The 20965-nt window shown below is 48.2% G+C and overlaps 1 protein-coding gene across 4 annotated transcripts in view; it reads right to left on the reverse strand.

The window, feature by feature from the left end:
- Positions 1–239: 239 nt before the first annotated feature.
- Positions 240–20965, reverse strand: part of ZNF236 (zinc finger protein 236) — a 101118-nt gene continuing 80392 nt past the window's right edge. For all 4 annotated transcript variants that reach the window (XM_082853351.1, XM_082853354.1, XM_082853352.1 and 1 more), the window contains 6 exons: positions 12059–12246; positions 7945–8073; positions 6920–7117; positions 4655–4784; positions 2774–2950; positions 240–1936 (listed from right to left, as the gene is read on the reverse strand). In XM_082853351.1, the coding sequence (XP_082709477.1) occupies positions 1812–1936; positions 2774–2950; positions 4655–4784; positions 6920–7117; positions 7945–8073; positions 12059–12246 (947 nt within the window). In that variant the 3' untranslated portion in view covers positions 240–1811. The remainder of the gene's footprint in view (positions 1937–2773; positions 2951–4654; positions 4785–6919; positions 7118–7944; positions 8074–12058; positions 12247–20965) is intronic.

Consider the following 20965-nt stretch of genomic DNA (forward strand, 5'->3'; position numbering starts at 1 on the left):
AATTAATCAACATTTCTAAAATAGTTTAATACAAAATTATAAAAGAAAAGTGCAATAAAAGCAGAACCTTTAAACTCTGGCGCAATGACAATTATTCTGAATAACAGACTGCAGCCAGGTATACACACTGACATCCAAGAAAAACCTCAGGGTATACAAGTCCAGCATCACAAGAATAAGTCAAATAAGGCTTTTTTTTTTTCTCCCTTAAAAAAATATACAATACATAAAGCAGTTTGAAAAAAAAAAGTAATATTATTTAACAGTTTTCTGACTTAAATATTTTCACATAACAAAAGGTTTTATATCACTATCGATGTTACTTATATACATATGCCAGAAGCGTGAGCAACAAAAAATCAGAAGACGCCCCTTCAAAAAATAACAGTGAAATGTCTCTGTCTTCAGGAATCTGAAATGAGCTCCTCTCTTAATATGCAAAGTCCATACAATATTTATATCATAAAACTGCTCTCTTCTGAAACCAGCGAGGCAATGAGAGAGAAAACAAAGGCGATTATTTTTCAGGAAAAACAAAAACAAAAAACCAACCCCAGCTTTATGTCACAATGACAAGGCTATCCATTTATTAATAAAATGAATACAATACTGATCTGAAGTGCTCGCTGGGAGGTAAAAACTCTGTCGCTCTCTCTGTAACTGGGACTAGTGCTTATTTACAAAATATACTGTTCGGCCACACAGAGGCCCATATATCTGTATATGTACATATGTATTTATATATAGAACATATAAATAATTTCAAAGGAGAGATTCACATGAAGTAAAGAAGTTTCCATCTTTGGAATGCTGTGGGAACGACACACACTCTGCCCCAGCGCGGGCAGCGCGGGGTAGGATTTGGTTTGGGACATGTTCAACGTGGCACCATTGATGATACTAAAGAATTCCCTGAAATAAAAAACACACCTGCTTATGCACGAAGAGAAAACCACGGGGCTCACACAGGTTCTTGCCCTCAAAGTACAAATACACTTCTTAATCACTGAGGCGGACAGGGCTGCAGTCCCTTTGTTCCCAGGAGACCATTCTGCGATTTCGGACCTGCAGTGCATGGCTTGTGCTTTCTGCGGTAGCCCGACCCATGTCCCCGAGTATCAACTCGGGCAGCGCGAGTGGCATCATCCCGCGTGGGCAGCTGGATCCTCACGTGTGTGTCAGGCTGGCTCTGCTCCCCGGGTGTACGCCCCAGACACTGCATTCTTGTCACTAACGATTAGATATTTGTAATGGAGAGAGAACTGGTCCGGCCATCTCTCAAGGTATTAGTTATATTAACTTATGGTAGACTAAAAATTAGAGTCGATTTCTACTAATTTCAAAACTCACAGAGAAAAAGACGGAAAAAACCTCCCTGCGTGTTGTAACGTTTTTTCCGAACTTCATGCACCTATCTTATGTTTGTTTCATGAGCTATGCTTCTTATAACAGAAAGCATGAAGGAAAACCTATCTGGGTTTTTCCACGTTAACTTCTGTCTTTGCTAATACAAAGAAATCACACTACAATGAGAGTCCGATCCAGTTAATTTCTTTTTAACTAGACGCACTGGCCACGGAGTAGGCGAGACTGCTGACGTAGTACCTGAGTTCAGGGATTTGCAGAACAACAGCAACGTGCTTCCACCTTTCCCAGCTTTCTTCCTGAAGTCTCTGAAAGCCAATGATTCTTCAGATAATTTTACAGCTGCTGTGGTAACATTTTTAACACTTGAGGCTTCAAAACAGAATCCCAAGTGCTTTGTTCTTCCCCACACTTCACTCTGGAGACGCTCTCGGGGCCGGGCTGTGTCAGAACACGTTGGCCAGGGTCTGCCACTCGCTCGTGGGTTCCGGCTCCACCTCCTCCAGGTGGAGCGCGCGGCTCAGCACCTCCCCTCCGTGCTCCTGGGGGACGGCGGGTTCCTGCAAGGTTCCTGCCGTGGTGATAAAGAAAGAGTCCCAGACATTCACTAGCACAAAATTATTCACATTTAAATAAGGACAACTTAAACGGAGACAAGAAATTCCTAAGTTGATTTGTTTTCCTTCCCGGTGAAAAAAGAGTCATCTGAGCTGCAGGCTTCATAATTCTGTCGGTGACGACAATTACTGTTACTTGAATACGAATACTTGAATACGCACAGAGCGCTCGTTCCCTATGCTCATAAAGCCTATGTTCGTATGACATCCTTGATGAGCGATTACTAATTAATACTAGTGATAACGACAGGCACAAGTTTTCTAACAGAAAGTAAAGCACGAAGCACTAGCGTGTAGATGTTAGAACTTCCTCTTCCTCAAAAACTTCACAACACGAAGGGTCCTACCCCTGTGGCTCCAGGAAAGCCCTGGGCACTACTCCCGCCACGCTCAGGCCGTCCGACTCCCCTCGTGGCCACAGCACCCAGACCGGCAGAGCGAGCCCAAGACGCAGGCTGTAACCCTCCCTGACTTGTCGGAGACACTCCGCGGGCTGCGTTCCAGCCCCCGCCCCAAGCCCCCCGCCCCTGCCTGTCTCCATAAAGGGTGCGGGCATTCCTGGACAACGCGGGAAACAAGGCGGACAGAGGGACGCCCCTGCCCTGCCGGCACCAATGCGGGGGAGTCAGCTCGGGGACACGGAGGCCCATCTGCGGAGCCACAGGGCACAGACTCGCCCGACCTGGACCCTGAGCCTGAGGCGGGGACGCAGGGCCAACCCCTGGGGGCCGGCCGGGCGTGGACCGCTCAGCTCACAGAGCCCCGCGCACCGTGCAGCCAGGACGCCTCACCCGCGTAGCTGTGGGCCCGCTTCATGTGCAGCTTCATGTTGCTCTTCTGCGTGAAGCCCATGACGCAGTAGTTGCACCGGTAGGGCCGCTCCCCCGTGTGCTTCTTCATGTGCACCTGCAGCGCGCTCTTCTGGTTGAAGGCCTTCTCGCAGAGGGTGCAGTGGAATGGCCGCTCCCCTGGGGACAGACAGCACAGTCAGCGTCCCTGATAGATGGCGCTCGACGAGCACACACAGCACAGAGTAACTCCGAAGAAGGGATGCGAGTTTAACAGCAGGCTAAGGACGTTCCTCACTCAGGATGCTAACCCACAGGGTTCCAGCAAGGCCACTCCATGGGGAGCCATGAAAGACACCTTGATCAAAAGCTACGGAAAGACCTAGAAGCACCCAGAAATAAAAGTAGAGCACATATGGTTCAAACAAAATGTTTCTAATCCATTTTGAGCAGAAAAGCAAAAAGACATTAAGGACATGGGAATATCAAATCCAATTGACTAAAAGTATGGTTTATACAATATGCTTCAGATGGTACTTAATTGCTTTCAAGCTGACGTGGAAACTGACAAATGGAGGGAAAAGTCGCCAAGCTGACTTCCGCTGGGGGCCTGCCCAGGTGAACGCCTGCCCTACAGCCACACTGCGGAGCCCGGCCCGCCCCACGCAGCATCTCTCTGCTTCCACCCCCTGCGGCCCTGGCAGTCCTGCCACCCCTCGCTGTCACGCACCCACTTCCAAGTCCCAGGGACCGGGTCCCTTCCTGCCCCAGGGCCTGGCACAGCCCTTCCCCCTGGCCTTGAAGGTTCTTTCCCACGTGCTCTGCCACGCTGCCTCTTGGGGTCACGTGCCAGCACCCCCAGGGCTGTCCTGGGAGCACCTGGTCCTCAGCCCCCCAGGTGTCCCTCCACAGCCAACGACAAAGGAGGTCTTCCTGCAGCTCGCCTAGGGCAGGCAGAGTCCTAAAAATGGCCCCCCAAGGTCTCCTGCCCTGAACTCTGGGCCTGGGACTATGATGGCGTCATGCCTGAGAAACGAGAACGGCCACAGATGAGCGAGGCCGCTCGTCAGATGACTGGCAGTGACCAAAAGGGAGACTGCCCTGTGGGCCACTCTGATCACACCGTCCTCAGAAGCTGGGATTCTCTGGAGACGGAAGGGGAAGCTGAAGACATCAGGAGCTGGAGTGACGACGGGGCACCCATGTGAGCAGGGGGACGTGGCCCCAGTGACAGCCACAAGGTGCCCACTTTACACACACGCCAAACCCTTCATGTGCATCTATGCCAGTAAAAACGGCAGTCGTCTCTCTTCATTATGCTTTTGAACGAATGCATTATGAAGTAACCACATGGTTGTTTTTCACTCAAGAGCTACTTGCTGGACACCCGGTGGGCGCCGGGTCTGCGCTGACAGGCAAGGGGCATCCCTGAGGACACATGGCCCGCAGGCCAAGGAGGGCTGCCGGGCACCTGCTGACCACACATGAGGCCCTCATGCCAGCCGGGGCACCAGCGGGGCAGGGCCTCTCGGGAGGAGGCGTCCGTGTGAAGGTGAGTCAGAGACGGCCGGCAAAGGGACAGAAGGGCTGGGAAGACGATGACCCACCAGAGAGCACCGGGAAAAGGGTGGGCGCCAGACAGAGAGCTGGATGCGGGGAGAGACCTGCCTGTGGCCGGGGGTCCTCGGGGGCTCAGGGAGGTCTGGCGGGCTCTGCCGGGGGTGCTCAGGGGGAGCCTCCGAGGGCTCTGGCCCGGCTGCCAGGTGAATGGAGGCCTGGGGGGTGCACAGAAGGTCAGAGAGGGTGGGAGGCCGAGTCCGTGGCCCCGAGGGACGGAGGGGCGGGGGGCACGAAGCGCGGCTGTGGGGCCCGCTGCGCGGTCACCTGTGTGGATGCGGCTGTGTCGCTCCAGCTGGCTTGGTTTGGCAAAGGCCTTCTCACAAGTGTCACACTGGAACACCCTCGGCTTCTGAGAGCTCAAGGAGGGACCGGCTTGATGCGTCTGCATGTGCTCCTGGGAGAGACAAACACACACGTGAGGAATACTGAAGATCATAACAGAGCTTTACAGACTTGAAACAGGAGAGGAAAACCCAGCACAGAAAGGCCCATCAGTGGGAGGAGGACCACAGGCTCGCCTCCGATCCGGACCCTCGTGGGCGCTCCCGGAGCAGAGTCGGAGGTGGTACCTGGTGGATGGGAGGCCGGGCCTGCGGCTTGCCAGGGAGACCCAGGCTCCCCCCGAGCCCCTGGGCTGCATCTGGGCGGGGTGGTGTCTCGGCCTCCCTCCCTGTCGGCCACCGTGACAGTTGTTAGAGGACCGGCTGGGTATTTTGCAGGATGTCCCTCAACTGAGAGGTGTCTGATGTTTTCCTCAGCACCAGACCAGGGCTGTGGGCTGTGGGGTGTGGGCCGTGGGGAGTTCCGTGCCATTTCCATCCCACAGTATCATCACTGCTGGCACTGACTCTGATCACGCAGGCAGCATCTGTCAGGTTTCTCCAGGGAAGGGCGGCCATTTTTACCCCCTCCCATCACGTGCCCTTGCTGCCGCTCGCCCCTAAGGAGTGGGGCCACCCCTTCTTGGGGGCAGCATCCACAGGGGCTACTCGGGATTCTTCTGCACGGGAGACTAGCCTGTTCAGTCGATCATGTTTCCACCAGTAACGATCGTGGAGGTTTTGCACTGTGGGCTATAACCCAATTCTACTTTGTTTTCTTGCCCCGCCTGCTCCAGCTTTGGCCCCTAGGAACTCTTTCAGTTGCCCCCGTGTCCCCCTGACACGGTCCCGTCATATACTGCATGTGGGTGTGATGGGTACTTCCTTATTTTCTGGCACAATGTAATTTTTTAAAAATTCCAGATTTCTGAAGGTCATCAAGAGAAAGTAACTTATAAGTATTAAAAGGCCAGATTTAGTATTTCAAACTGTAGATGTTTATGGAAGAGTTATGTCTATATATAGTAACATATACGATTTTAAACATCTTAAATTTTCTTGAACCATTTTTATTCTTTTCCCTCTTCAAAAGGATTTCTCCTCTATCAGGCTGTAACGTTAGTATAGTTATAATTTCTGTACTGTCTACTAAGAGCTCAGTGCAGGCCTTAAGTGCTTTATATTCCTCAAACTCACCCTAAAATGTAAGTATTAACACCCTTACTTTATAAAGCAGGAAACTGAAGCTGCAGACGGTACGTGACCCGACCAGGAGCACAGAGGCTCTAAGTGGCAGAGGCAGAGGCACACAGAGGTCGGGCGGGGCTGGGGGCCCCTCAGGCATAAGGAGCGCTCGCCAACCTCACCGACCTCGCGCTGCAGCCTCTGCAAGAAGACTTCGTTTGACAGTCAGTGTTTTGCTTTTAAAAACGAACATGGAGTCCTCTTTTCAGAACACATTAATACTGGGGCTTCTCATCTCAGAAAACAGTAGAAAAAGAGGCGAGAGGTGCCAGGCAGATGGAGGCCTGGAGAACAGAAACTCGGTTTACTGACTGACCGCCTCCTCTAAAGGCCCTGAAAAAGGAAGTGTGGGATTCACTGTGCAATCAGGCGTCACAGGATTCTCGTGCTTTTGGTAACTAAGCAGCAGCAGAGGAGGGGCTCTGGCCCGGAAGTCACAGGCCTGGGCACTCCCCCTGACCGGTGGTCCTGGAAGTCACATCACAGTACCCTTCCTCATTCTTTCCTCTACTGTGTGGACGTCCCAGAGTGGGACCCTCAGGTTGTCCCCAATGACTGGCAGCTACGAACAACGCTGACCTAACCCTGAGCTCGGGCGGGCATATATGCCTTTCTGCCAACTCTCATGGTGGGAGCCGCTCTCGCGTGGTTAGGTATCGCCTAATTCCCCTGCAGGACGCCAGACCAATTCTGCAGCCTGCCAGCCATCACGGAAGTTCCTGCCTCCCCAGAGCCCTGCTCATAGGTGCCGACAGAGCTCTCATATGTGTCCCCGTGATGGGAGAAACGGCATCTCAAGGTGATCTGTAAATATGTTCACCTCCACGGGCCTTTCCTCGAAAAGAGATGGGAACCGTGTCGCTCACTAGGAAGAGTCCTGACCCCACTGAGTCCTAGGCCCGTGCAGCGCCTCTGACCTGAAGCGAAGAGCGGTGACGCTGGCGGGAGGGGGGCGGGGGCGTACCTTGAGGTGCGTGGCGCGCTTGAAGGCCTTCCTGCACACAGGGCAGACGTGGATGCGCTCCCGGCCGTGCATCTCCTTGCTGTGGTGCAGCAGCAGGGCGGCCGAGGCGAAGGTGCGGCCACACTCCAGGCACTGGTGCAGCCGGCCCTCCTTCTCGGGCTGCCCACCCTGGGCCAGGTTAGGAGACACGTCCGTCACCTGGAGCAGGTCACAAATCCCGGCTTGACGGGACCGGCGCGAGGGGTACAGGCAGCCCCGCCCCGAACCCAGCCCCCAAGCTCGGCTGTCATCTGTGGGAGGCGGCCGGCCTCCCGGCCTCCCGTGGGAGCAGCTGCAACGAGCAGCTCAGGCGTGCCTCGAGCAGCTCAGGCGTGCCTCAAGCACGCTGACTGGGCAGGCTCTGGGAAGCAGAGCGCGGCGCCGGCTGGGACCCCAGCCGCAGACCCGGCCCCCAGGTCACTTGTCGTGGCCGCTGCGGGCGAGGTCCTCACCCCTCGTCTTTACTTCTCTGCAAAGTTCCAGGAGTTTTTAGGCCTTTATATGTGGAACTCTGTCATTTACTACGTGTTCGTCCACCCTCACCCCCGCTGCCAAACTGCGTTTAAGAAAAAGGACTAGTCAAAGGAGAAATAGGCCATGCACACACACGTGAACGTGTATACTATGAAAAAGTATAGCAAGACTTGAAAGAATCAGCCAAGGTATGACAGGAAATCCTACAAAAGGAACAAAGGCAAGTAAATGGCCACGTGCAATCTGATCAGTGGGCAAGTAAAGAAGACAGTGATAGATTTAAAACTACACTTCCACATTACTGGAAAATCATGGAACAAACGAGACCCAGTGCTAACCCCCCAGCCCCGGGTCCTCCCTGCTCAGCACCTGCTCGTCTCTCGGGAGACACACCTCCTCAGGCTGGCGCCGAGCCCGGCCATGCAGGACTCTCCAGGACCCTCCAGCCCATCCCTTCTGAAGCTACGTTTTTTGAAAACTATGAGAGATTGTGGATAAAACGTGTGCTGTACCTGATAGGCGATTTCTTCACAGGCTGCCGACGGCTGTGGAGTGGGGCTCACCAGGATGACCTGGGGCGAGCCCGCACCCCCAGGGCCCGAGAGAGCGGGGTCCGTGAGCAAGGCTGGGAACTGCTGACCCTGGCAGAGGTGATTACTGCTTTAGAAGTTGTGACGTGATCAAATCCAGTTGTAATTTAAAAGATCTCTTATGGTGCAGTAACTTCGGAAAACAAGCTGGCAGGTCCTCAAACGCTAACCACAGAATCACCATATGACTCAGCAATTCCGCTCAGAGAAACGAAAACCTACATCCACTTGAAACCTTGTACAGGAATGTGCACAGCAGCACTATTCACAACAGCCCAAACAGGCAGAGAACCCCAATATCCATGAACTGATGAACCAACAGACAAAATGTGGTACAGCTATACAATGGAACAGTATTCATCAATAAAACAGAATGATGATGACACGGCTACAACGTGTGCAAGCCAGTGAAGGAGGCCAGTCACAAGGAGCAGAGTCTTATGATTCCATTTATGGGAAGTGCCCAGAATCGGCAAATCTACAGAGAGTGGATCAGTGGTTGCCAGGGGCTGGGGGAGACCTGCAGGGGTGGGGTGGATCTGGGGTCGAGGGAGGGACTTGGGGAGTGACTGCTAACTGCTAATGGGACAAGGGATCTTCTCAGGTGATGACCTGTTCTAAAATTAGATATGGTGATGGTTGTACAGCTCTGCAAACATACTAAAGACCATTGAATTGCACACTTTAAATACATGGGTGAACTTTACGATATATAAATTATATCTCAGTAACCTTGTAAAAAAAAATATATAAAGGACATTTGTTTAAAAATAGACATACAAAACTACTTTGAGTCTTACTGCCATGCCAGCACACCTTTATCAACTGACTGTGAATCTGAGACAGAGAGAGAGAATGGATGTGGTGAGGGCGATGCAGGGAATGAGTGCAGAGACGAAGTTCAACCTAAAGGAACCAACACTGTACTGCAAATGCAGGCTCCATACTAAGAACACAACTCGAACCGCTACAATTAAAGCTGATTCTAAGTGAGTGCAGAGACGAAGTTCAACCTAAAGGAACCAACACTGTACTGCAAATGCAGGCTCCATACTAAGAACACAACTCGAACCGCTACAATTAAAGCTGATTCTAAGTGTATTTCACACATCCTCAAAACACGCACTCAAAACCATGGATTTGAAGAATCCCCATCAATGCACGATGCTAAGGGGTAAGGGGTCACACGGCCACACAGAACATGGCCCATGTCGCTGGGGGCCTGCAAGCTGAAGGGGAGGGCTGCTGCTCAATGCCCTCACGGGACTGACACAGGCTGAGCCCCAACCGGGAGGACAGAGGCGAGGAGCGGGCGGGGAGATGAAACGCAGGGCCAGACGGCGCTGTGAACACTTCCTCCACCAGAGGATTTCAGGTGCACTTCTTACTGCAAAGACGCCGCCCAAGGCAGATGGGGAAACAAAGGCAACGGGGTAGAATATGGGATATATGGGACAGAAAATAAATTTACAAGGTCATCTAGATTCTAGAAAAAAGAGAGCCTCAATTAAGATTCTTTACTTTCCATAGGCGATTTTTTAAAAAGTGAAATAATATTTTAGGTATCTCCATCCATCAGTCCAATTTTCTTACACAAACGTGGGATGGATTGAAAAGTTCCTATGTACCCTAATAAAGCATCATGTCCACTGCCCCCCTTACACAGGGAGGTCGGTTGAATATTGCTATCTTCAAGTAGCAGTTACTGCTGCACTTTTATGTGTCTGTGGCTGGCTTTGGCCCCCACTCTGATTAGACAGTTGGTACCCAGTGTTGGTACCCAATTTTGAAAAATCAATCAAATTTGTCAATCAAAATTAATAAATTCACATTTCCTTATTTTATTAATCAAGAACAAATACAACTGCTGGCCAGAAATTCTGACACACCTGAAGAAGTGCTGGCTCAATAAATTCATATATTCCCAACTAAAGCTAAGACATTTGAGACTCTTAGCTCATACAGGTTTATCAAGGGGAAATTACAATTCCTTTTTGTTTTGAAATGACAACACTGTAGAAGAGATCAGCAGTTGTCAGGGGGAAGGGGAAGCAGATGTGGCTAAAAGGGCAACCTGAGGGATCCTTGTGGGGATGGGCGTGTTCTGCGTCCTGACTGTGCCAATGACACCACCTGGAGGGTGCGGTGCCCTGGTTTTACAAGACGCTACCACTGGAGAAACTGGGTACGGGGTCTACGGGATCTGTGTTATTTCTTACAACTGCCTGCGAATCCACAATTATCTCAAAATAAAAAAGCTTAATTAAAATGAATCCTGAATACGACGTGATTTACTAGCTTACGGCTGGTGTTCCAAAGGCTAATGTTAAGTATTCTTAATGCAAATGCCCTGATTCAAAAATCAAGTGCCTAATAAAATAAATGCTCAACAATTAGCTATACTTACAGAAATGATGACCTGAATCCGCTAAAATGGCATCATCTAGAAGTCACTTATTTTTGGTTTGTATTATTACTTGCAGTCTGTTTCTTTGCTATATTTCATTTACACTGAGGTGGAAATTGTAATAATTCTCATTCCCCAAGTGCACATGAATTTTGTAGACCCCTCAACTGCTCAGGGGGCCCAGGCTGCTGAGTCAAAATCGCCTGGGAGGGAGCGTTCTGGTCGGCCGGGACAGAAGCCCCTCGCATGCAGTGTCCCACGTGTTCCCTGGGGAAAGGGCCGGGCATGCTGGCAGGGGATCTCACAGGGCGTGAGCCCAGAGCGAGCAGAGGACACGTGACCGTTCTACAAAGGGAAAGAGGGAGGACCTAGAAGAGCTAACCCATCTTCCTGCAGTCAAAACAGCCAGCACGCACCTGTGGCAGGATCAGAAGAGACCCTGCTCTGGATGCCACAGCCGTCAGCGTTTCCCTGCACAGTGAGAGCCCAGAGCGGAGACGAGGCTCCAGCCAGGAGAGCAGGTGACTGTCTACTCCGCTGCCCAGCCTGCCTCTTCACAGCCAGCGACACGCACAGCCGGGCACACGCACAGCCAGGGCCACGCACAGCCGGGCACACGCACAGCCGTGCACACACACAGCCAGGGACACGCACAGCCGGGCACACGCACAGCCGGGCACACGCACAGCCGGGCACACGCACAGCCAGGGACACGCACAGCCAGGGACACGCACAGCCGGGCACACGCACAGCCAGGGACACGCACAGCCGGGCACACGCACAGCCGGGCACACGCACAGCCAGGGACACGCACAGCCAGGGACACGCACAGCCGGGCACACGCACAGCCAGGGACACGCACAGCCGGGCACACGCACAGCCGGGCACACGCACAGCCGGGCACACGCACAGCCGGGCACACGCACAGACAGGGACCAGCAGACAGGTCCGCTGTCGAAACTCCTACAGCGCTTTACTACAGGGATTCATCACTGTAATTAATCATCCTTTCTCATGAGTTTTCTAATTAAGCTGTGAAAGGTTTTTCGGCATCTTAAGCTCAATGCGTTATCTAAAATGTACACCCTTCTATCCAGCACATCTCCTGCAGGGATTCATCTAAGAACATAAGTGATACAGAGCATAAGAATTTCCACCCTACTAATAACAAACCCTGGATGCAACGCAGTGCCCCTCAGTAAACTCATCTACAAGACGAACGGTGGTACAGCCATTACAAACGTCTGCACTGCTAAAATCACTGACGGGAAGATATTCACAATATAATCAATGAGAGGGGGAAAAGTTTACACTACACGATATATACGTGAGCTCATTTCTCTAAAAGTTAGAAAATACGCATCTGTACGTATGCATAGAAAGGTTTAGAAGGGTAGACACACTCAAACATTAAGTGCAGTTCCGTTTGGGTAGTGGATTTTTTTAAATGCTTTTCTGTATTGTCTGGATTTTCTTGTACTCCCCACTTTGCATTTAACAAATTACTTTTTCAATTTAATCAGAAAAAAACCACTTCAGCTTTGAAAGAGCGTATTCAGAACACACACTCAGGAAAGTGATATGTTCCCCGGGACGACCCCGTGGGGCGGGGGGAACACAGGAACTCACCTGAGAAGCGATGTTGAGCGTGACCGTGTCCAGCCCCCCGGAGAGCAAACCCTGAGTGTCAGCCAGGGTCAGCGTGACGCTGGCCTCTGCCCCCACTCCCGATGAGGACATGACCAGGTTCTGGGCAGATGTGGCAGATGGGGACATGGGTGTTGTCAAAGGCAGGCTTCCAGCTGTGGCACTAAGTTCTACAGAAGAGGCAAAACGGGAAAGTAGGTAAGTCCAGTGTTATTCGCACGGGAAGACAATTTTCACAAAGGAACGCATCTGTCACAGTCAGCATTTACAGTGCCTAAGCTTGTGAAAGTGCATGAAGGCATCACAGTATCTTTGATTCCAACGTTATGGCAAGGCTTTTGTAAATATCTACACGTCCTTACACGTAAATGTACTCTGCTGCTGAAGTGTAAACAGAGAAAAAAGCCGTAAAAGAGAGTGAAAAAGTGACCCTGAGGCCCAGTCACCGCTGCCAGTGCAGAAGGAGACTCAGACAAGAATTTCCAGGACACTGTCCTCATCCAGGACCAGAGACCAGCCTGGAGAGAGGAATGAAACGGGACCCACTGAGCGACAACCAGCTCCACAGTGTAACATCTGACAACTCTGCTTACGTTCACCTATTCTGAAACACAGGCAATCAAAATCAACCTCATGCAATCCTTTAAGTACTAATTTATCCTGCAGGGCACCTTAATTTTCTTTGGAGGACAAAACAAAACACTATAATATTTTCCCCTTGTAGCTAATGATATAACAGAAAGGAAGACGTCTGGGACAGATCGGGCAAAGAAAGGAAGGCCTTCTCTTCCACAACACTGAAACTCATGCACCTACTGGCAAACGAAATGGGCTTAGCATGGTACTATCCAAGTCCTGTGGCGGGCACCAACAAAACACAACTGTTTAAAGTTTTTACTTGTAAGCATAACACACATGCACATGCACGTGTACACACACACACACGCACAATTCTCACAAGCTGTCCTTCCATTCACCTAGCAAACGTGACTTATCACCCACTTGCGTCAGCCACCGTTCCAGGTGCTAGCGACCCCAAGATGACACCTAAAGCAGAAATTCCGAACACTAGTCCCTAACTAGGTCTGAACACAAAACACCACGAGACTCCCGCGGTCCTCTGCTGAGACCTGGGTCTGCCCGCGTCGGGCACAGGGAACCAGGCTACTTACTTGTAACTGGCGTCCTCCACAGATCCACACTCCCGGAGTCCCACACTGTGCTGCACACACCTGGAACCTTCAAAAGCAGTACAACCATTAGGAGGCTGGGAGTCTCCGCTCTGAAGCAGCCACGCGGCTCAGCCCCCCCTCGCTCGCGTCTGCACAGCGCGCGTGCCCGGCCGCCAGGACGGGAGGGGAGTGTGGATCTGCGGAGGTACCCGGGCCACCTCCTCACCGGGCATCCCCTCCACACACCCGCCATCGGGAGGGGTGAGGACGAACAAGAAGGACCCTGCAGGACCTGGCGAGGAGCAGCTCCACGAGCTGCCGTTCAGTCGGAACCCTAAGGAGAGGACGGGGCCGGCCGCAGGGCGCGGGCTGGGAGAAGCACGGTGGTGTGAGGGCCACGTCGGCCAAGAGCACCACCACGGGCTCAGGGATCATCCCGGAGTAGCCACAGGACTCCAGACCTCAACACAACTCCTGCAACTAAGGAGACGCAGACCTTCTCCCCTTCCGACCAGTGAACTACGTCCGACGTTCTGAGGACGGTTAAGGTAGTGGAAGGTTCCAGGACGTGCAGCACAAGGAATGCAAAGAGAAAACAGAAGCCTGCGAGTTCATTAACTAAGGTGAACCCTGACACAAAGTTCAGAGAAAAGACTGAACAACTTCACGGAAGGCCAGAGCTCATATTTCAACTCAAACAGTGTGGTGGTGACGCAACCTTTAATAATGTTCTTAATTCAAGAGACTTCCCACAAGAAGGATGACCCTAGTTCAGGCAGAACTAGTCTCAATATGGTCGAAAAGAACCTGTGTTTAAAAATTTTCTTTCACATGCAATTAAATGATTAAAATAATTAAAAGCTGTCATTATATTTGTTTAATATAGAGCTCTTAGCCATATGAAAGTATTTGCTTAAAGCTCTAGAAGCCATAATTTAAAATTCAAATTAAATACTCTTAACAGGAAAATTAAGATTCAATACTGAAGTAAACACTGTAGACTCTTACTTTTAGTTCCCACGTATTTTTTCTTATTTCTTCTATTCTCCTAGGACACATCACAGCCATCTAAGCCCTACTTCACTTCATGACTCTAACTCAAAAAGAGTAACCTTTAAAGGATTAACAAGTTCTGTATGTTCATCAGACCCACCCTGTTTTCAGTCTTTGTTGGGATAAGTCTTCACAGCCTCTAAGAAAACTTAATGATAATTCTGGAGGGTTTCATAACAAGCTGACAAGGTGTGAGATCACTTTTTTCTTGAGATTAACAAAAAAGTGGTGAGAGGAGGTGGGGAGTCGGGAACGGGAAAGATGCCCTGACTGGCCTCACCCCCAGGAAGAGTGGGAAGAGCGTCTGATGGTAAAGTGCACCCACTGGTAGGGGCCGTTAACATTTCTGAGCTGTTGGGAAGTAAGTAACTGACTGCACTTAAATCTAGGAGAAATGGAGGTCAAAATAACCTCACAAAGAACTAGTAAACAAAGAACTGATCCTTCTCTCACTGAAAGCAGAACTCAATTCATTCATCAACATTACCTTAAAAAGGGACTCAGATGACAATGAAAACACGGCGACCCAGAACCTATGGGATGCAGCAAAACCAGTTCCAAGAGGGAAGTTTGTAGCAATACAGTCCTACCTCAAGAAACAAGAAACATCTCAAATAAACAACCTAACCTTACACCTAAAGGAATTAGAGAAAGAAGAACAAAAAAACCCCCAAAGTTAGCAGAAGGAAAGAAACCATAAAGATCAGATCAGAAATAAACAAAAAAGAAATCAAGGAACCAACAGCAAAGATCAATAAAACTGAAAGCTGGTTCTTCGAGAAGATAAACAAAATTGATAAACCATTAGCCAGACTCATCAAGAAAAAAAGGCAGGAGACTCAAATCAATAGAATTAGAAATGGAAAAGGAGAAGTAACAACTGACACTGCAGAAATACAAAGGATCATGGGAGATTACTACAAGCAACTCTATGCCAATAAAATGGACAACCTGGAAGAAATGCACACATTCTTAGAAAAGCACAACCTTCCGAGACTGAACCAGGAAGAAACAGAAAATATAAACAGATCAATCACAAGCATAGAAATTGAGACTGTGATTAAAAATCTTCCAGCAAACAAAAGCCCAGGACCAGATGGCTTCACAGGCGAATTCTACCAAACATTTAGAGAAGAGCTAACACCTATCCTTCTCAAACTCTTCCAAAATATAGCAGAGGGAGGAACACTCCCAAACTCATTCTATGAGGCCACCATCACGCTGACACCAAAACCAGACAAGGATGTCACAAAGAAAGAAAACTACAGGCCAATATCACTGATGAACATAGATGCAAAAATCCTCCACGAAATACTAGCAAACAGAATCCAACAGCACATTAAAAGGATCATACACCATGATCAAGTGGGGTTTATCCCAGCAATGCAAGGATTCTTCAGTATAGGCAAACCAATCAATGTGACACACCATATTAACAAACAGAAGGAGAAAAACCATATGATCATCTCAATAGATGCAGAAAAAGCTTTCAACAAAATTCAACACCGATTTATGATAAAAAACCCTCCAGAGAGTTGGCATAGAGGGAACTTACCTCAACATAATAAAAGGCCATATATGACAAACCCACAGCCAACCTCATTCTTAATGGTGAAAAACTGAAACCATCTCCACTGAGATCAGGAACAAGACAAGGTTGCCCACCCTCACCACTATTATTCAACATAGTTTTGGAATTTTTAGCCACAGCCATCAGAGATGAAAAAGAAATAAAAGGAATCCAAATCGGAAAAGAAGAAGTGAAGCTGTCACTGTTTGCAGATGACATGATGCTATACACAGAGAATCCTAAAGATGCTACCAGAGAACCACTAGAGCTAATCAATGAATTTGGTATAGTAGCAGGATACAAAACTAATGCACAGAATCTCTCGCATTCCTACACACCAATGATGAAAAATCTGAAAGAAAAATTAAGGAAGCACTCCCATTTACCACTGCCACAAAAAGAATAAAATACCTAGGAATAAACCTACCCAAGGAGACAAAAGGCCTGTATGCAGAAAACTATAAGACACTGATGAAAGAAATTAAAGATGATACAAATAGATGGAGAGATATACCATATTCTTGGATGGGAAGAATCAACATTGTAAAAATGACTCTACTACCCAAAGCAATCCTTATCAAACTACCAATGGCATTTTTCACAGAACTAGAACAAAAAAATGCACAATTTGTATGGAAACACAAAAGACCCCGAGGAACCAAAGCAGTCTTGAGAAAGAAAAACGGAGCTGGAAGAATCAGGCTCCCTGACTTCAGAATATACTACAAAGCTACAGTAATCAAGACAGTATGGCACTGGCACAAAAACAGAAATACAGATCAGTGGAACAGGACAGGAAGCCCAGAGATAAACCTACGCACATATGGTCACCTTATCTTTGATAAAGGAGGCAAGAATATACAATGGAGAAAAGACAGCCTCTTCAATAAGTGGTGCTGGGAAAACTGGACAGCTACATGTAAAAGAATGAAGTTAGAACACTCCTTAACACCACACACCCAAATAAACTTAAAATGGATTAAAGACCTAAACCTAAGGCCAGACACTATAAAACTCTTAGAGGAAAACATAGGCAGAACACTCTATGACATAAATCACAGCAAGATCCTTATTGACCCACCTCCTAGAGAAATGGAAATAAAAACGAAAATAAACAAATGGGACCTACTGAAACTTCACAGCTTTTGCACAGCAAAGGAAACCATAAACAAGATTAAAAGACAACCCTCAGAATGGGAGAAAATATTTGCAAATGAAGCAACTGACAAAGGACTAATCTCCAAAATTTACGAGCAGCTCATGTGCAGCTCAATATCAAAAAAACAAACAACCCAACCCAAAAAATGAGCGGAAGACCTAAACAGACATTTCTTCAAAGATATACAGATTGCCAACAAACACATGAAAAAATGCTCAACATCACTAATCATTAGAGAAATGCAAATCAAAACTATAATGAGGTACCACCTCACACCAGTCAGAATGGCCATCATGAAAAAAATCTACAAACAGTATGGGGGGGTTCCTTAAAAAACTACAAATAGAACTACCATATGACCCAGCAATCCCACTACTGGGCATATACCCTGAGAAAACCATAATTCAAAGAAAGTCATGTACCACAATGTTCACTGCAGCTCTATTTAGCCAGGACATGGAAGCAACCTAAGTGTACATCGACAGATGAATGGATAAAGAAGATGTGGCACATATATACAATGGAATATTACTGAGCCATAAAAAGAAACGAAACTGAGTTATTTGTAGGGAGGTGGATGGACCTAGAGACTGTCATACAGAGTGAAGTAAGTCAGAAAGAGAAAAAATACCGTATGCTAACACATATATATGGAATCTAACAACAAAAAAAAAAAGGTTCTGAAGAACCTAGGGGCAGGACAGGAATAAAGATGCAGATGCAGATGCAGAGAATGGACCTGAGGACACAGGGAGGAGGGAAGAGTAAGCTGGGACGAAGTGAGAGAGTGGCATGGACATATATACACTACCAAATGTAAAACAGAGAGCTAGTGGGAAGCAGCCGCATAGCCCAGGGAGATCAGCTGGGTGCTTTGTGACCACCTAGAGGGGTGGGATAGGGAGGGTGGGAGGGAGACGCAAGAGGGAGGAGATATGGGGATATATGTATATGTACAGCTGACTCACTCTGTTATACAGCAGAAACTAACACACCATTGTAAAGCAATTATACTCCAATAAAAATGTTTAAAATAAATAAATAAAGTATTCTAAAATCAAAAAAAAAAAAAAAGACTCAGGTAAGAACAAAAAGACAATGTTAAATTCCTTAAAAAGCTGTGCTAAATTTCAAGCCTCTACTAATAATAACTTTCTGCCTCTGAAAGGGTACTTATAGAATACTTGCCCGTTTTCTAGGAAAACCCTTTGTCATGGGTGTTACCTGGATCGGATCTGGAAATGGCCTTCAAACCCCTATCACACATCTGAACAAAAGCACATGCTTTCGTTCTGGATGTGAAATTCTGACTCATCGGGGCACATCGATTTATTTGTAAATCCCTAAATGGTAACAGCCTACTTCCAACTAAGGCGCAAAGAGCCCAGAAGCTGCCCTAGAAGCTGGCAGCCCACCACGTGCTGCTTACACAGAGAGTTAACGACGACAACCGTGCGCACAGTCACCATGCTCATCCCCTGCCCGTGAGACAATCACTCTGTATCTGTGGAGGCAGATGTACAAGGTGGAACACCTAATGTCTGACTCACAGAAGACAGATGCTTTCCACAGGTGATCAAGGGCCTGCAACATGACTTTCACCGGGTGACACCGAAAGTTTGTATTTTGGTGCTCATCTTAGAAGAGGCATGTTTAATCTCAAAGTCACTTCAATTTCAGTTCTTATTGGTGTGGCCTGAAGCTCGGCCTGGGGCTGATTGATTCTAAGATAAATGTTGCCCATTAAGATGCAATCTCTTGACAATAGGATATAGATGAAATCAGCCACTTAATTATAACTAGCACTAGTGGAATACACAAACCTCTCTAAAAACATCTGCTTAGAGTCAAGGATCAAGTGGCTCAGCGTATGAAGAATCTTTTCCTATATTCAGGATTATTCAAAGATGCCAAAGGTATTTGAGATCGTAATACAACTGAGTTGCTTATATAAAATTAATCCTGTATCTATAATAACTGATACTACATTATTAAACAAATGTTCTTTAGTTATGAGCACATCTTTTATTTTCTAATATCATGAAACTCCTGAAAAAATTTTTTTTAATAGGGTACCAAATTAAGCTAAAGTGGCGTCAAAAAAGAAGAAGAGAGAAAAGTTCTCAGCTGGCTCTACAACAGTAAGTCTTAAGAGAGAAAAAAAAATTAAATCAGAAGAAAGGGGCATGCGTGTCGTTTTTAAAGAAACATCAGTGCGTGGCATACAGGAGCCCTGTACACAACTGACCGCTCTTCCCCTGCCCGTGAGAGCATCACTCTGTGTCTGTGGAGGCAGATGTACAAGGTGGAACACCCGTTGTCTGACTCACAGAAGACAGAGGTTTAAAGAAATACAGGTGGCCAGAACAGAGCCCTCTGCGTTCCTGGGCCCTCCCTCCATCCCCTTCTCCATTCTGATCAGAACATCACCAGCTTTAAGTAATCTGCCGTACCAGCGAACGCCCAGGGTCACCAAGTAGCGCAAAACACGCCCCCTCCATTTACAGGGAAACGCCTAAAACTCTCCTTGTCTTTCCATCGATTTGCCCAGGACTCACTACAGACATGAAGCAGGGCTTCCAAGGAGATGTAAGATTCCACCACCTACAGCCAGTTTACTCCTCAGGGAAGCAGGAGGCGGGGAGAGCCTGACATCCCAGCATTCCAGGACATAGACCCCCACCAGAGCGTGACACCACTCATTCGGGCCAAACACAAGAGACACATTTTCATGTTGCAACACTCACCGCGCACCGCGCACCACGCAGGGTGGGAGAGGTGATCAGAACCCCAGAGGTGACAAGAAAGAACACAGTGTCTAGTCCTTTACAAAAAGACACAAACTAAGACTTTCAGGAAACAGCTGCAGAAACAAGTTTGCTATGTAACTTGAGTAGTACATGATATACTGTAGAAGTCTTACCTATTACAGGCTAAATTATAACCTGAAAGTACTAGCTTTCATAGCCAATTAGAATATAAAACAAAATTCCCCTTAATTGCAAACAAAACCAAAAGACTCTCATTTCAAATTAATAAGTACAAGAATTCAGTTCTGGGATACAATTTTCTTAGAGCCCCAAAATTAAACAAGCAAACCGACGCAGGAGGGACAGAGTTAAGAGCAAAGTAGAGACAGGAACACACGGAGAGCAGTGGTACAGTGGAAACGGTCATCGGCCAGAAGTCCAGATTTTGCATCTGCCCAGATCCGCCAACACGTGATTCCAACACGGCCCTTAACCAGCCGGGTGTCAGTTTACCCTTTAGCAAAGGGGAGGGGTGGACAGAAAGCCCCTCAGGGTCCTGAGTGGAACCCCACTGTGTGCAGCTGCCTCAGCTCACCACCTGCTTCAGTTCAGCAAGTCCCCACCCTGCAGCATCTGCAGATCCATCAAGCCCTCACTCGCGGGGGAGAAATGCCCCCCCCACGGCCAGGGCTCCCGCCTCGGGAGGCCGCCCCGACCAGGTCAACCCCCCACCCCTGAGACGTGCTCGCTGGGTGCCCTTCTCCCCTTTATGTATCGCTACTGCCGTTAATCCTACACTGATTTACAGCTTCTTCAATAAACGTCTGCTCTGTTCGTTTCTAGGACCCAAAATGCAAGGGGACCGTAGTTGCCTTGCCCAACATGACACACCCAGATTTAGTATACTTCTTACCATACAGTATGCACCACAATCTTTCAGTGAATAGAAGAATTACTGGCTAAGAAAGCATTTCAATTAAGCACGGAAAAAAGTCTAGCTGGGGGTACAAACGTATCTAAAGATTAAATTTTTTTTCTCAAAAAATGATATACAGAGTTGGAAAATAAAGAGGGCTAAGAAAGTAATGAAATCTCTACAAGGTAAGGCAAACAGGTATGGCATCCTCAACTGTTAACGTTTACTTATGAAGCTGTGACCTATTTTACTGGAGCTCTTTTATTTTT

The sequence above is a fragment of the Leucopleurus acutus genome (assembly GCF_964270905.1).
Source record: "Leucopleurus acutus genome assembly, chromosome: 13".
Taxonomy (NCBI): Eukaryota; Metazoa; Chordata; class Mammalia; order Artiodactyla; family Delphinidae; genus Leucopleurus; species Leucopleurus acutus.